Raw genomic sequence first — 16,475 nt, forward strand, 5'->3', positions numbered from 1 at the left:
CACCCCCTTAACATCCCCCCCCCGGCCTACGCTATGCGCCAGCTACTTCACGTCTCTGCCGCTCACGTTGTGAATAAGGGGAGCTGAACGCATCCCAAGGAGACGCAGTCGCTTCTCCGATACCCCCTTTTAAACGGTGATACAATCAGAAACAAATACAGTGGGTTTTTTTTTTTTGGTTTATTTTTACCTCCTCTTTGCTTGATCAGCTGCTGCCGTGCCGTGTGATCTGCATCTCGCGTGGCGCACTTCTGTCATATCACCTATGTCCATATATTCAATCTCTTTTCGCTTTTACCTTTTCATCAATATCGCATTGAATCTTGATTCTGTGTTTGGAATGACATCGTGACAACGCAATGTATAACTGCCCGTGAGTGAACATCATTTCTTTCTCTCTGCAAGAAATGCTCTGACAATAGCATTCACACAAATGAGAAATAAAGTCTCTCGCAGGATTTCACTTTCGCCAAACAACAAATCTTGTAATTCTCACGGATACGCCTCTTAATTGGGAAGAAACGCTACTGATGGCAACACGAATTAGACGATCTGCAACTTAAACTTTAAATCTGAACAATATATTCGATCTCTTTTCACTGTTCTGTTATTTCACTGAGTAATAATTTCTGTTTGTTTGCGCTAATGCCATTCTTACTATCAATGTTTTTGAGACTTTCGAATTTTCGCACTTCCATTGTCTATAACCTGCTCTGCACGTGTATCGCGCCGACGTTTTTGAATTCTTTACGGCGTTCTACTCTTTGTCTTTTATTTTCGGCCCTGGGCCTGATTAAATCTCTTGGTCTCGCGGGACGTGAAAGTGTCTCTCTGAGAAAATCGCGTCTCGTCTCCTTCCAAACTTCCAAGATTTTTTAATAATTGAGAGACAAGGATTACAGAAGATGGCTTTATTGAACATGCATTAAGAATTTCACTGTATTCTGTACATAGGAAAACACCTTCTTCTTCTTTCAGCTGCTCCCGTTAGAGGTCGCCACAGCAGATCATCTTCTTCCATATCTTCCCTTCCCTCGTCATCTTGCTTCATCACTCCCATCACCCACATGTCCTCTCTCAGCACATCCATAAACCTCCTCTTAGTCCTTCCTCTCCTCCTCTTATCTCACAGCTCTATCCTTAGTACCCTTCTCTCATTATACCCCTCATCTCTCCTCTGCACATGTCCAAACCAACACAATCTCGCTTCTCTGACTTTGTCTCTCGTCCGTCCCACCTGAGTTGATCCTCTAATGTCCTCATTTCTAATCCTGTCCATCCTCGTCACACCCAATGCATATCTTAGCATCTTTAACTCTGCCACCTCCAGCTCTGTCTCCTGCTTTCTGGTCAGTGCCACCGTCTCCAAAGCACCATTACTACTAAAACATCTAATAAGCTTGACCACAAAGTATCAGCGAAATGAAAGAACTGCTCCACTCGCTCCCATTTGTAAGGATTGAGGTTCATCCTGTTAAATTATTTTGTGCTGTTGTAGTTTTCCACACTCCCAACAGTCTGAAATTGATTTGCAAATGGCCGTGCCGAAAAGAAACATTTAAAGACGGTTTGTTCAAAGGTGAATCTTCCTTTCAAATGCTGCATCATTTTAGGATAATAGTCACCCCTTTATTTTAATTTTTTCCCAGACAGTATTACTGTCCTGCGGGTTTTGTTAAACAATAAAATGATGCTGTAGTCTGGGGAGTGGTGGCTTTATTTTTATGCGCAGTCGTCCATTTACTTTATTGACTGTGTGATTAAGATTCCTTCCACAGTGTCTTAGCATGTACACAAATGAATAGTTAATTCAAACACTTAATTCTTAAAACGCAGACTGCTAAGACAGTTTGGGGAAAATGCAAGTCACTAATTGCATTTAAGCAGCCTGTTCTGATCGGGAGCAAATAATTTGGGTTTTGCCTAAAGCAGGAGATCCTTTGTAATGATAGCACAAAGCCGGGAGGTGATACCTGATCACACTTTCAAGGTAATTGTGTGTAACCCGCAAAAGAAAAGCAGCAAACTGTGCACCTCTGTCATACGGCTCTCACATTAGTTCATTAACACAAACAATATACCACTGCTGAAAGATAAACGGATACCTGCCAATGTCTGTTCTATGTGCCACTCGGGCATTTTCTAAGCCACTTTGTCCTGAACGGGGTCACCGGGTGCTGGGGCCTATCCCAGCTAGCATAGGGCACAAGACAGGAACAAACCCTGCCAGTCCATCACAGGGCGAACCCACACACACACACACACGGGGCAGTTCAGCGTCGCCGGTCCACCGGACCTGCATGTCTTTGGACTGTAGGAGGAAGCCCACAGAGACCCGCGGAGAACATGCAGACTCCACGCAGGGAGGACCGTGAGGATGTTCTGTTGTCCTTTTGAGTTGTTTCTTTTGCCTTGTTAGGTTTTCTGTATACGTACAGCACTCCAGTTATGCTCTGTACGTTTTGTTGAGACCGATTTTTTAGTCACTTGCTTAAAATATTGTTTCGTTTCAGCATCCAGACGTCTACAATGCCTGAGCCTCTTCGGTTTTTGTCAGGTGCACTGAATTTCCAGAATGATAGGGTGTTGTAACACAAGATAGAAAAGTTGGCCGCTTTTACTCCAAGCGTTTTTGCATGAAGACCACTCCTAAAAACCCCACATCCATGGACAAGCAGGCTCCTTGTTTCAGTGAGTTTCGGTGACATCACAGCCTGCGCAGGTTAAAGCAAAGTTTCCTAAACTAAACAGCAGAACAGAAACGCGTTCCGCTTCAATAAGCTAATCTTTTTCTTCTTTATCTTCACTGCTTGCCACCTTCCTTGGTCCCAGCTGGAGTCCTGGCTGACTGTGGTCTGCACTTTGACTTTCACATGTCATCTGTTGTCAAAATGTCTTCCTGGCATCTGTAAAACACATTGAAAGTTTGTCTTTGTCTCCATCTTGGGCACAGCAGCATTTCGCCACAGCTTCATTAACTCTCACTTGGACTGCTGCAGTTCAGGTCTCGGTGGGATTGAACATCAAATGAAAAGATCAAATGACTAGAAGCTGCAGAATATAAATTTCTCTCTAGTAACGTGCAGGGGCAGATAGTCCAGGCACCAGCCGCCTCAAATCCACGACTGTATTTAAAAGTGGAGCTTCTTTTTGTGAAGACCGATGAAGAGTAGCAGTAGTCTTTAGAGACCAACTTAATCCATCAACTAAAATGTTAAGTTTGAAGAAGTAAACCTCAGCAGTGATGTGACTGAATGTGTCAATGTTCTCCAAAAACTCCCTTAATCCAATTCAGGGCCACAGCACCTTACCATCACACGTAGCCCGCCACCCCAAGCTGTGTGTTTTGGGAGATTTGGGAATTCGTGTTCAAATTATGCAGTGAGGAGCCATGGGAGAGGCTTGTGCTCTTGTTGTGTAGTCTTATGATTGCTGTCCTTAACAGGGCACATGTAATGTGTGGCGGTGGTGGTAGCAGTAGGAATTAATCCTGGTGCTTTGTGGTAGCGACGTGCTGCATGTTGATTAGCACATACAGGTAAGGGCTGCGCCTGATGTCAATAGACATTGATTTATTATTCAACTGACTTACACATTTCGGGTATCTGTTCACAGATGTTTGCTTGTGTGACACGATGAAGCAAAAAAACAAATGAATATGGATTGTGCTACATGGCGATGTGCTTGAATTGTTATCAAGAAGTTCATTGGACAATAATGACCGTATTAAATCTGTTGGTCCCATTGTGAAATGCTAAAGTTCGGTGATTGTAAGCATACTGAAATTCATCGATACTGATTTTGCATTTTTTGTAACACAGTTGTGTCCCAGTCGCATGTCATATAGGAGTATAATGTTTTTTCAGCAAGATTCATTTCCTTTCATTCCACATAATAAAATATCGGCCTGCAATATTCTTCTAAAAATCACACTTTTGATTAGTGATAGACATGTGCTGGAAACATCAGATTTAATTTTTTTTTTGTCAGGTTGTGCGTTTCAATATGCCTGGTAGAGCTTGAATTGGAAGTAAACTCGTGTTTAGTCAGTTTAATGTGACTCCTCTGCAGCTACATCCATCCATCTTCCATACCTGCTCATCCAGTTCCGACTGGAGTCTCCCCCAGCAGTCACAAAGCTGACATCTGCAAAACCAACATAAGTGCGTATCGACTCTGGCCACTCCAGAGATCCCCAGCAGCCGGTCACTGCTCAGAAGTGCATGACGATATGGCGCACAGCTACATCAGTGACAGGCTGGACTGCTGTGGATATCATGTGGGTAGTGATATCCTGTACACGGCGTGTTTGTGTCCAGCAGGGGGCGCATGCTCCCTGAGAATGTGTTCTTTTAGAAATGCAACTCATACATTGGACCTGCCTATTATGTACCCCTCGTCAGTAACCAAAGGACTAGAGAAATATGGGTACAAAATGAAAGGCTTTAAAACGCAGCTTCCACGCCTAATATGCATTGAGGTATAATGTTGGGACATACAAATACAGCTGAAGACAAGCTATCGGAACAGTGGAGTAGTCTTTTGGTTGTTCCAAGGGGTCTTTGACGACTGCAGTTCCATCTTTTGGTGGAGCGGAGGCATTGTTCTTGGCAGAGCAGTGATGTCACATCTGTGCCGATGACAATGCTGGCTTTGAGTCATCCTGACAAGCCTTAAGTAAACACACTGCTGCCACTTTAGCATGTTCAGAGAGCTATTTGTGTGTTCTACCAACTAGTGCCATATATGGATTACAACAATTGAGATATTTGCATATATTATGTATGGATTTGGCTCTCACAGACCCCAATAAGGCTCATTCTTTCATTGTCTACAAACAGTGCATTTTTCTCTACTTTTAGTCACTACCTGAAGGAATCTAGCCAGAAAAATGTACATAGGTTACAGATAATTAAGGGCTTACAAATCACGGTATCCAATAATATTTTTTTTCCCAACTCACATACTTGGAGGTCTACCAATTTTTGATAGCCAGTGTGGGGTGGTGGGGTGGTAACATCACTTAAAAAGAGGCTCACCGAATCAACAAGCCGATTAAGAAGGAAGCCTCATTTATGGGACATCTTCTGGCCCCGCTGGAGGTTTTGGTGGAGCATTGACTGCAGTGGCATAGTTAAGAGTTCGTACCGCTCGGGGCAGGGCAGCGCTTCCATTTACCGCCCTCCAGCATATATGAATATGTTAACCTGTTTACATAGAAAATTAAAATGACATATAGAGAAAAATTTAGATACATTCTGCATAGATTTATTCATATATAGAGAAACAGTAATAATTTTTCACATATACAGTGCATCCGGAAAGTATTCACAGCGCATCACTTTTTCCACATTTTGTTATGTTACAGCCTTATTCCAAAATGGATTCAATTCATTTTTTTCCTCAGAATTCTACACACAACACCCCATAATGACAACGTGAAAGAAGTTTACTTGAGATTTTTGCAAATTTGTTAAAAATAAAATGGGGGGTGTTAGAATCCACAGGGTGAGCACCCCCTACTGGCCTCTCCAGACACCTCATTGAGCAGCAACCCCAGCTTTTCCTTGGTGGTCTCCCATCCAAGTATGGGCTGGGCCCAAACAGGCTTATCTTCAGGTGGATGACCTGTTTTGAAGTGCAGATAGGATGGCTGCTGACATTACTTCAGGAGCTTCTGTATAAAACTGAATTGCCACCTTTGGGATAACCACCCACCCATCCATCCATCCATCCGTTCATCATGTTTCATTCTTAGATAATGCCATTCTCAGCTGTCGGGCTCATAATGCCAAACTTGTGCAATATCATTTTTGACTAATAAGCAGCTAAAGTTTTTTCTTATGCTGAATCTTAAGGCATGTACACTTCATTCCAAGAAGACATGGCTGCTCATTTCACTAGCAGGGCACATAGTATCCCCCCCAGGTTATATTACAATCCATAGTTTAAATGTTTTCACTAACTTTTATGAGGCCCGGCATGGAGGGATCAGTGTGTACTCTTAATTGCTACTGCTGTGAGTGTACTGTATATGGTGATGCAGCCAACAGGCTTCAGGGTTATTTCAGGTTTTTATGCAATGAAGAGAATAACGAAAAGCTGAAAGTGTCAGCATGCAGCTGCTTCCTCGTGCATATAAGGGCAAGGAGCACTTAAAGCGTAGACGGCCTGTATTGTGTTGGCTGTTTTTTAATTTTTTTTGTCATTCATTATTTTAAACATTCATTACACACAACTAACTTCACCTGAAATAATGTGCAAATTCTCCACTTTTTTCTTGTTTAAATGTATGAGACTCTTCTGTGTCTGACTGTACATTACACAGTGGATACAACATCCCTTCAGAAGCCAAAGGCAGCCCTTAGGTTGATTGTATTTGCGTGTGCAAGGTTCTTTAGAAAGTAATTTTTTCTTATGCCAGGGCCTTGCAGACAGTTTCATTTTTTCATTCCATTCTCAAAATTGCTGTGTCTGCAGAATAGATAATTTGTTCCTTAATGATAGTTTTTAAGCTGCCAGCATTGATATATTTATTGCAGTCTGTTGTGTGTGTGCGTGCGCCTGTGCTCATAGACTGGGAAACTATCCATGAGGAAGGAAAGGACAAAAAAAAATGAAAAGTGGACCTGGCCGCTTGTGAGATAATGTCTAACAGCATATGATACGAGAGCTGTCTCTGGGCATTATTCCATTTTATTAATTTTAACTGGCTGGTCGAAGAAAAATAGATTTTTACCTTTGTGATTTTAAAAAGAAAAATAAACATTTTCTTGAAATTTATAGGGTAAGAAGTAACATTAATCTGACAGAAGATTTACTCCCCAAAGAAGTAAATGTCCCATATAATACATTAAAAATCAGATTAGGGCAGATGCTAGGCTTAATATTATTATATACATTTCCTGCTCAGTTCTCGTTAAATATTGTGTTTATGTATCTATATAAGTGGAGATTTGTTTGTGTTTTTCTTCTGTCCTTCTGGCCATCTGACCTTACTGTGGTGTGTTATTTATTCTTTAATATTATTGATTATTTTTAATTGTTTTCTCTTCTTGTAACTTTGTTTTTGTCATCTTGTAAAGCACTTTGTGCTACATTGCTGTATGAAAATGTGCTATATAAATACATTTTGTGTGTAAACTCTGTGTGTGTGTATATGTATATATATATATGTATATACGGTATATATGTGTGTATATATATGTATATATATATACGAGGTGTGGCAGAAAAGTAATGAGACTGATTTTTTATTTACCAAAGTTTTTTCAAACATCAATGTTATCCCCTTCAAAGTAGTTCCCTTGGGCAGCTACACACCGATGGAGACGTTGTTCCCACTGTTGGTAGAAGCCTGGAAGTCTTCAACCGGTATGGTCTTCAGCATGTCCGTTACACTCTTTTGGATGTTTTCTAAAGTCCCAAAATGACGTCCTTTGAGGACATTTTTTAGTTTAGGAAAAAGGAAAAAGTCACACGGACTGAAGTCAGGTGAATAAAGGGGGCTAGGGAACCACAGGAATGCCTTTTGAGGTCAAAAATTCTGTTATGGAGAGGGCAGTTTTTCGGCACCATTTTGGCACAGACCTTTCGCATGTGCAAATGTTCAGTCAAAATTTGATGAACGGTAAATCTGTTCAAATTTAATTGTTCACTCAACATTCTTAATGTTAAACGACGGTCTGATCTCACAAAAGTGTTCACACGTTCGATGTTTTAATTGGTTTTCGAAGTTGAAGTCCTCCCTGAACGGCGTTCATCTTCAACGTGTTTTCTGCCTTCTAAAAATGATTTGTGCCAGCGAAAAACTTGAGCTCGGGATAAAGAATGTTCCCCGTAGGCCTGTTTTAACTTTTCAAACGTCACACTTACAACGTTGCTCCAAATTCCGCTGTTCCATTTTGCGTGACGCACAACCAAAAACACAACTTCGCTAATAGCAGTCACAAAAATCACGTAGTTAACGGAAGGAGTTGAAACTCGCACTGAGCTATGGGAGGGTACTGATACACGTGCTCTCAGCGTTGCCAGATCGCTTGCAGTGTTGCCAGTCTCATTACTTTTCTGCCACACCTCGTATGTGTATATATATGTTCAGCTCTGACGGGAGAGCGTCCCCCACGTGGGGAGAAAAGCACGTGGCCGTGATGTCTCTGGCAATCAGCAGCTACCCTCTAAAACACACGTAGCTCTGATCTCTCTCTCTCTCTCTCTCAAAAACATCAAACATTACTCCTTAACAGTCTGTAGATGATGATGTCTGCTGACCAAACAGGTATCGTTAGCTCAGCGGAGGCGAGGTGCGCTCCAACACGTGGCGAGAGGTACAGCAACTCAAATGGAGGCTGGCGTGTGAGTGAGTGAGGAGGGCCCTACCCGACTCCCCACTATTGAGGTCCCAATCCCCTTCCCCTCAGCTCACAACATTTTTCTCGGATTTCCACAAACAAATCAGTACCACAACCAGACAGTGATACTTAACTGGAATGTTCAAGCAAATTCTAAAAAAAAAAAAGAATCTAAATCTGTTAAGTAGTGTTAAGTAGTTCTCTTGTGAAAGCAGACAGACAGACAGATGCTGGCTTATATATATATATATAAATATGATAGAGATAGATATATAGATATGTATAGACATGTATAGATAGATGTGTCTATATCTATCTATCTATCTATCTATCTATCTATCTATCTAATCCTGCCAACTACTCTGTCTGTTTTTATATCTATATATATCGCTTCGCTCACCAACCACCCGGCCTGCACTACGCACCAGCCACTTCACATCTCTGCCGCTTGCGTATGTGGCTTTCACCAAACAACAAATCTTTTAATTCTCACAGATAGGCCTCTTCACTAGGAATAAACACTACTTTTCCCTGATGGCAACACGAACACAACGTGCTACAAGTCTCAGACTTAAAGCTTAAATCCGAACAATATATTCGATCTCGTTTCGCTGTTTCTCCAAATAATAATTTCTGTTTGTTTGCGCTAATGCGATGATGAGATTTGATGGGCTCTGAAGATTGGTACATTAACAACTGGTAGTGCCAGGCCCATATAAAAAAAATGCCATAGCCCGCTTGTGCCCAAGCTGACCTCTTCAGTCAGAGTGACCTTTGTAGGCTCATTATCGTCACATTTGCAAGGTACTGCTAGAGGGCTGCCTCCATTAGACTGTGGCTTGTGCTAATCAACGTGTAACATGCTACGGTAAGTAATTCCAAACAGCACTCTGATGCCACTTAGAGCTTTGGTTTCCCCAAAGAGAGTCAGATTTTGCTTTATGCTGTATTCCGTCTGCTATAAATATAATTGCATATTACTGCCAAAAGTCAGGCAGCACATCAGTATGTGAAACACAAGAGTGGAGCGAGCTGGTCCTCCCCACACAAAGAGATTGCTGGCATTCACACTTGACTGCTGGGAGATTTAGAGCGAGTTAAAAAAGAAAACAAATATCTAAAAATGAGAAGTATTAAAAGATTGATCATTTGGATATTGTAGCTTGCATTCTTTTTATTAAAGTTTGGTCAAACATTGGCAAAATATAAGAATAGTATAATTTTCTAAAAAATAATGATAGTGAAAGAAAAGGAAGAAACAGCTGACTGAACAAAGTCCGTTACAACAATGCAGTGAACAAGACTGAGTTTTCTTACAGGCCTAAGCTTTTATAAAATTAGAGTCGGTGAGGAAATTTTTTTTAATAAAGTAAGTGCCTCAATAGTAGAATATGGGTTTGAAATAAAAAGAATACACGCCCTATTGTGTCTTATTCAATTGTGCTTCTGTTTAAATTGAATTAGAGATTACAAAGGATAGCATATTCTTTTATTACTTATTGTGGATGCGGCAAACTTTGAGTATCCGGGTGCACTTTCAAGTTACAGCACAGTTATTTTAATCTTTTAAAGTGCAGATTATAAAAAGACATGTGTTCTGTTGGTTGTCAAAGGCAAACGTGCAATTAATCGATTTACTCGAGACTCGTCACTCCTACCAGCCCATTTGAATCTTTTACTCATCCACACTCAGCCTACGGCCTCCTTCTCTTACAGGTTAAGATGCCGGTTTCTCTTCTGAATGTTGGTCATACAGTATCTTGTGTGTGTATGTGTTGACATATGTGTGCAATATTTATTTATATATATATATATATATATATATATATATATATACACAGGGTGTCCCTAAAGTCTGGACACACAGGCAAAATTCATATTTTCAGTAAACAAATGTGAACAATATTTGATTTAATTGAGATATTAATTAATAACATCCTCAATGTGATTTCCACCATTTGTGATGCAAAGGTCGATGCGCTTTGCGAGATTCACATGAACCTGATGCATTGACTCCACATTTCTGTCAAGTTGAGCGCTGCCTGTTTCTTTAAACTTTCTAACCACCTTCACTACGGTGGAAAAGCCAATTGGGATCCTTCTAGGATGACGTGCATTAAATTCTTTGCTATCTTTCGATATGACCAACCTTCACATCCACTGAGAAGTACCAATTCAATTCTTTCTTTTTTCGACAAACTTATATTTAATTTGTGGGGCAAAAAAACATGGTTAGTTATGAACAGTGCTATTTCCTACATGTCCGGACTTTAGGGACACCCTGTGTAATGATATCAACTGCCTGCAGTTCCTCCCTGTTTCTGACTGAGAATGTGCAATGCTTTACGAAGCACAAAATTTGGCAACAAAGACCCAGTGCAGTTGCAGAACTGATGAACTGCATAATGGATGAATGGGGGAATATGACCAACGTGTGTCTTCAGTACCCAAATCCTTAATAAGTGTTATTACAAGAAATGGCGATGTGACACAATGGGAAACACACGACTGGCCCAACTTGATTGGAGCGTGTTATAGTCATCGAATTTGACATGCATGTATATATTCAAAAAACAAAATTCAATTCACAAGATAAAACATCAAATAATGTGATCTGGTAGTGTTTTCAATATACTGCAGGGTGAACAGAATTTCTAAATCACTCCATTTTCTTTTTTTTAGCATTTTCCATACTGTGACAACATACACACCCCTGTTAAACTGGCAGGTTTTTTGATGTTATCAAATGATACCAAGACTAATCATGTCAGAATTGTTCTCACCGCCTCCGCTAAAGTAGTGTGTCTTCTATTTGGGACTCGTGGTGCTCCCCTTAGATGAATGGGCAGAAGATGCCCCCACTTTTGGGCTTTTCAAACAAAAGCTCAACCTCTCATACTGATTTGATTTATTTCTATTAATGTCCACCAGACCATCATCCTGAAATTATAATGTATGTAACTTAAAGCTATGACACACAAGCACTGATAATGTCAGTAGGTTCCAAGCTTTTAAAAATTCTATTAGGAAGGAGTATTCTGAAGTCGGCTCAAAACTTAACTGGAAGCCAGTGTAAAGACGCAAGGACAAGGGTCATATGGTCGCACTTCCCGTTGCGATTTTTACAGCATTGTTTTGTATAAACTGAACAATATGAATCAGCAGATGTGTTTCAAGAAACGTGGTGGTGGCTCCTTTCGACCAATAGCAGTACAGTAATCCCTCCTCGATCGCGGGGGTTGCGTTCCAGAACCCCCCGCGATAGGTGAAAATCCGCGAAGTAGAAACCATATGTTTGTATGATTATTTTTATATATTTTAAGCCCTTAGAAACTCTCCCACACTGTTTATAAATATTCTCCGCACAGTTATACAGTAAACCCTTGTTTATTGCGGTTAATCCGCTCCAGACAGATAAATGAATTTCCACGAAGTAGGATTCTTTATTCATAAATCTAATATTTTCGCAGTTGGCGCATAGAAAACCTGTTTACGACCTTCTAAATACGTTTTTTAACATTATTAGAGCCCTCTAGACATGAAATAACACCCTTTAGTCAAAAGTTTAAACTGTGCTCCATTACAAGACAGAGATGACAGTTCTTTCTCACAATTAAAAGAATGCAAACATATCTTCCTCTTCAAAGTGCGCGTAAGGAGCGGAGAATGTCAGAGAGAGAGTAAAGTAAGCAATGAAAAATCAATAGGGCTGTTGCGCTTTTAAGTATGCAAGCACCGCGATAAAGCAGCGGCAATGAAGGGATCAATGCGAAGGTAGCCTTTCAACATTTTTTACAGGAGCGTCTGTATCTTCTAAGCAAACAGCCTCTGTGCAAAAAGCTCCTCTGCTCACATCTCCTCCGTCAAGCGCAGAGAAGGTCAGAGAGAGAGAGAGCGCGAGATTAAAGCAAACAATCAAAAAATCAATAAGTGTGCTTTTGGACGCACCTCGATAAAGCGGCATTTCTTAGAGGACCGTCCGTATCCACTAGGCAAACAGCTTCTGTGCAAAAAGCACCTCTGCTCACACCCCATCCGTCAGGCGCAGAGAATGTCAGAGAGGGTGAGAGAGAGGCAGAGACAAGCAAACAATCGAGCACCGCGCAGGAGGCATATATTATAGCATTGAGGAGTTTTAGTTAATATGTAATACGTGCTCTGATTGGGTAGCTTCTAAGCCATCCGCCAATAGCGTCCCTTGTATGAAATCAACTGGGCAAACAAACTGAGGAAGCCTGTACCATAAATTAAAAGACCCATTGTCCGCAGAAATCCGCGAATCAGAGAAAAATCCGCAATATACATTTACATATGCTTACATATAAAATCCGCGATAGAGCAAAACCGCGAAAGTCAAAGCGCGATACAGCAAGGGATCACTGTATACCCTCAAAATGCCTCACTGAGACTCTTGTTCTTCTTTGTTTGGTCGATCGATCAATCGAGCTGCTGTAAAAAGCCAAATTTCCCCTGGGAACAAATAAAATTCCATCCATCCAGCCTGTGATAATGTATTATAGTTGTCATTTTTACCAGAAATTAATAAAATAATTTATTTCTCAGTATCCTGCATATCCTAATTGTTTTGTATTTTGCAAGTAAAAAAATCTAGGTTTTAGACAAGCATTGTAATTTGTCAAATCCCATGTATCTTTTGAATTTTTTGTGTTACATTAGGAAAAATTGTTTGATTTTAAAAATCTTATTGAAATGGGCAAAACTGTACCCTTGTGTAAATTACATTTCTACTGTTATGTAGTTGTTTTTTATTTAAATTTTTTAGTATTCTTCTCATGGCCATCTCCTCTGGTTTGGGTTTTGATTAATGAAGAATTTAAATTTTTGTTGTTTTTTTTCCTTTGACGTGTATAAAATGATGTTAAATAACTTTTGCAGTGTTTTCTTTGTTTGCCTACACGCCCCCTTTTTTGTGTGCTTTGTTATAGCGTTGCTAGGTAACAACCCAGTTATGCATGCACAGCATGTGACATCTCAAGGCTATGTCACATTACGTGATTTTCAGTCGTTGTAAACCAAATCCTAGCAAGTCAGTGGCGCTCTCTCGTGAAGACAGTTGCCTAATGTGACATGTCCAGTGACCCAGTCCAACAAGTCTGCAACTCACTCCGATAAAATCAAACTGGTTTGATTTTTCTCTTTGGTCCCGGGGTGGCTCTGTGTTCATGGGAGTTGACAATCGGTGAATACTCGTATGGAAGTATAATGATGACGAATGAGGAACACGGGTGCGCTGGAAACTCTGTGTTCTGACCTGGTTAGTAACTTTCAGTTGTTGAAACTGTCATGGTCTAACAACGAGACGAGCAACTGTGCACTCTAATATACCCCACGGCTAGAAATCGCATATGGCATCAATGCCTTTAGCTGCAACAGGATTAAAGGTCAGCAGTGACATGTCATCTCAGTCCAAGATTACGGATCATCTCTTAAAGAAAGCCCTCATGTAACAGCTTTCCTGGTTTAGAGGTGTAGGCCGTGTGTTTTAACTACGACTTTTGATTACATTTTGTTTCAGTGTCTGCTTCTCTGGCTTTCTGCTTTCAACACTGTCTTGTTTTACTTGGTTAACGGATCGAGCCTCCATGTCCTTTTTTCCCTTTTATGTCAGTAGCCCATTGCTAGTAAAACAAGTACATAAAACACTCACTCAAATTCCTGCAATTTCTTAGAGTAAAGAATAAAAAAAATAAGAAGCTCACTACTTAATTAAATCAGGAAATGATTTGTTCTCTGATTAAGAAATAGATAAAGCAGTTTGAAAGCGTGCCTGCCTAATATTACAATTCAGCACTACATGAAGCACTGAAAAAACGCACATTAAAAACCTGTTAGATACGTGATTACATTCTTAGCTGTGTATCGGTGTCCACTGTGTTTCATTATTGCTTTCTGTTTGTTCCTTTTCAGCAATCATCTGGAAAAAAGCTTGCAGCTGCTAATGGATCGAGTGGATGATATGACGCAAGATATCGTTAAATACAACACTTACAGTAGGAATCTAAGCAAACAGCAGCAGCAGAAGCATCAGGTAACTGTTAGTCACCGACCTCAAATAATAGATTTTTTGTGTTGATATGCTAATAAACGGTATTTATACTGTGAACTGAGCAGCTCTTTACTTTAGAAAGCCTCACTTGCATTTTAGATCTTAGTAAGCATGGAGGCATTTGTCATTTAAGAAGCTGATATTTTCTTTTTCCTCAAATAAGAGGCTGTCATAACTGACATACAAAGAGCCACAGATTAAGTGGGGTTCACTTCGTGGAGTAACAGCCTCCTGTGTTAGGAGCTTGGCGAGCCGATTTGATTTTGGTTTGCCTTTGATCTTCCTTTTCTGGCTTTGGAGACTTCTGCTCTTGACTAAGCTTGGTGATACCAGTGACTGGCGAGCGTGTTGAAGATCATGGACACAGCCTTTTCAAAACCAGCAAGAATGCAGTCTTCTATTTGTACATTTGTATGTCTTTGAACTCCTTTATTAAGATGACAGTTTTATAAACATAATTATTATGCCACTAGCAAAATACCCGCGCTTTGCAGCGGCAAATTACTGCATTAAAATTTTTATTAAGAAGAAAAGTAAACCTTTTTAAACTGAAGGAAAATATACCAATAATTATTTGTTAAGGATCTCTTTGTATGCCACGTTGTCAGTTCGGCCCTCCGGTTGTAATATGACCAAGCTGTGCGCTGAGCTTACTCTTGAGCATGCAATGTACAGTTGGCCATGTGAACAGTAATCTTGTCTCGAATCTCACAGCTTGGATTGCTGCTGTCATAATCGGTTTGAGTTTTTAATGGTTTGTTTCAATTAGGACAGTATGTGTAGGACTTGTGTTGAAGTGACGTTTGGCATCTGTCAAGCGTTGTAAGCACACAACCGGTTTCATCGATAAAATCACATCCAGCTTTTGAGAGTTTAAACATTCATAAACATCAAAGTGTCCACTACTGAAATCGTCACCTGTCAATCTAAGATGTTTAAGAGGCATTGGCAGTTGTCCAAAGGTGTAAAATATTTGGCCATTTCGGTACACTTGAAAGCGACAACCAAACAATTCAGTGGCAGCCATCAACTCACATGCAGATCCATAGGTGAAGGACTTAAGCGTTTCACTCTTCTAGTGCTCCTGTGTAGTCTAATTATCTCCTGTACCGTCATCAGTCCACACCTTGAACCTGTGCCAGTCACTCAATACATAAGACACAATGTTTCTCCAGATATCATGAGTGAGCCTGATATGGCCGTGCAATATGATCATCTCGATAGACATGGTAATGGGGGTTGGAATGATAAAGGAAATGGGTACCTGAGCAATGTAAAGTAAGTCTAAAATACCTACACAATAACTATAATTGTAACAAACAAACAATAAAACAGCGGAGAAGCCGTGGATTAAACAAAAAGGCTGTAGTTATCAGTAGGGAGACGGAAATCCCGTGGCGAAGCAAGGAAGGGAATGAAGATACCGGAGCGACGGACGGCCTTATATAGGCAGGCAGCAAACAACGTGGGAGGCGTTGGGATGGGGGATCCAACGCCGCCTCACACGGCGAACGAGCTGCAGGCTATGGACGTATATATGTACGTAAGTAGGATTCAATTATATATGGACGTGTCAAGATTATAGAAACGTTAAAAGAAACTGTGATGAGATCAGACCATTTATTCTAATAAGCCTGTCCATCCTATTCATGTAGATTGTCCAAAGTAACATCACTTCATGATCTGAAGGTCCCTTAAGTCCCACTCTCTACCATACTACTTGGTAAATTTATTTCATGTGGCTGTGGCTCTTTGTGTGGAGAAAAACTTTGTAACATTTGTGCATGATCTGCGCTTATGAAGTTTCCCACTGTGTCCCTGTGTTCTAAAGTATGAGCTTGGATCTACTGTAATAACTCCTTTTATAATTGTTTTAAACACTTCTTAATCCTCATTTGATTAAACTGAGAAGGTTCTCCTTCAGTATCCCCTTATAGCTTAGCACTCCTAGTTCAGAATCACCCTAGTTTCTCTTCTATGGACTTGTTCTAGTGCTGCTATGTCTATTTTGTAGATTTCACACCAAAACTGCACACAGGACTCCAGTTGAGGTCTCA

At 40.5% G+C, this 16,475-nt stretch overlaps 1 protein-coding gene across 1 annotated transcript in view; it reads left to right on the top strand.

The window, feature by feature from the left end:
* The window catches only part of LOC120516947 (eukaryotic translation initiation factor 3 subunit H-like), a 214,945-nt gene extending 200,500 nt beyond the window's left edge, over positions 1-14,445 (top strand). The window contains exon 6 of the mRNA XM_039738986.1: positions 14,280-14,445. Within this exon, the coding sequence (XP_039594920.1) occupies positions 14,280-14,445 (166 nt within the window). The remainder of the gene's footprint in view (positions 1-14,279) is intronic.
* Positions 14,446-16,475: the final 2,030 nt, after the last annotated feature.

This window comes from Polypterus senegalus, chromosome 16 (assembly GCF_016835505.1).
Source record: "Polypterus senegalus isolate Bchr_013 chromosome 16, ASM1683550v1, whole genome shotgun sequence".
NCBI lineage: Eukaryota > Metazoa > Chordata > Cladistia > Polypteriformes > Polypteridae > Polypterus > Polypterus senegalus.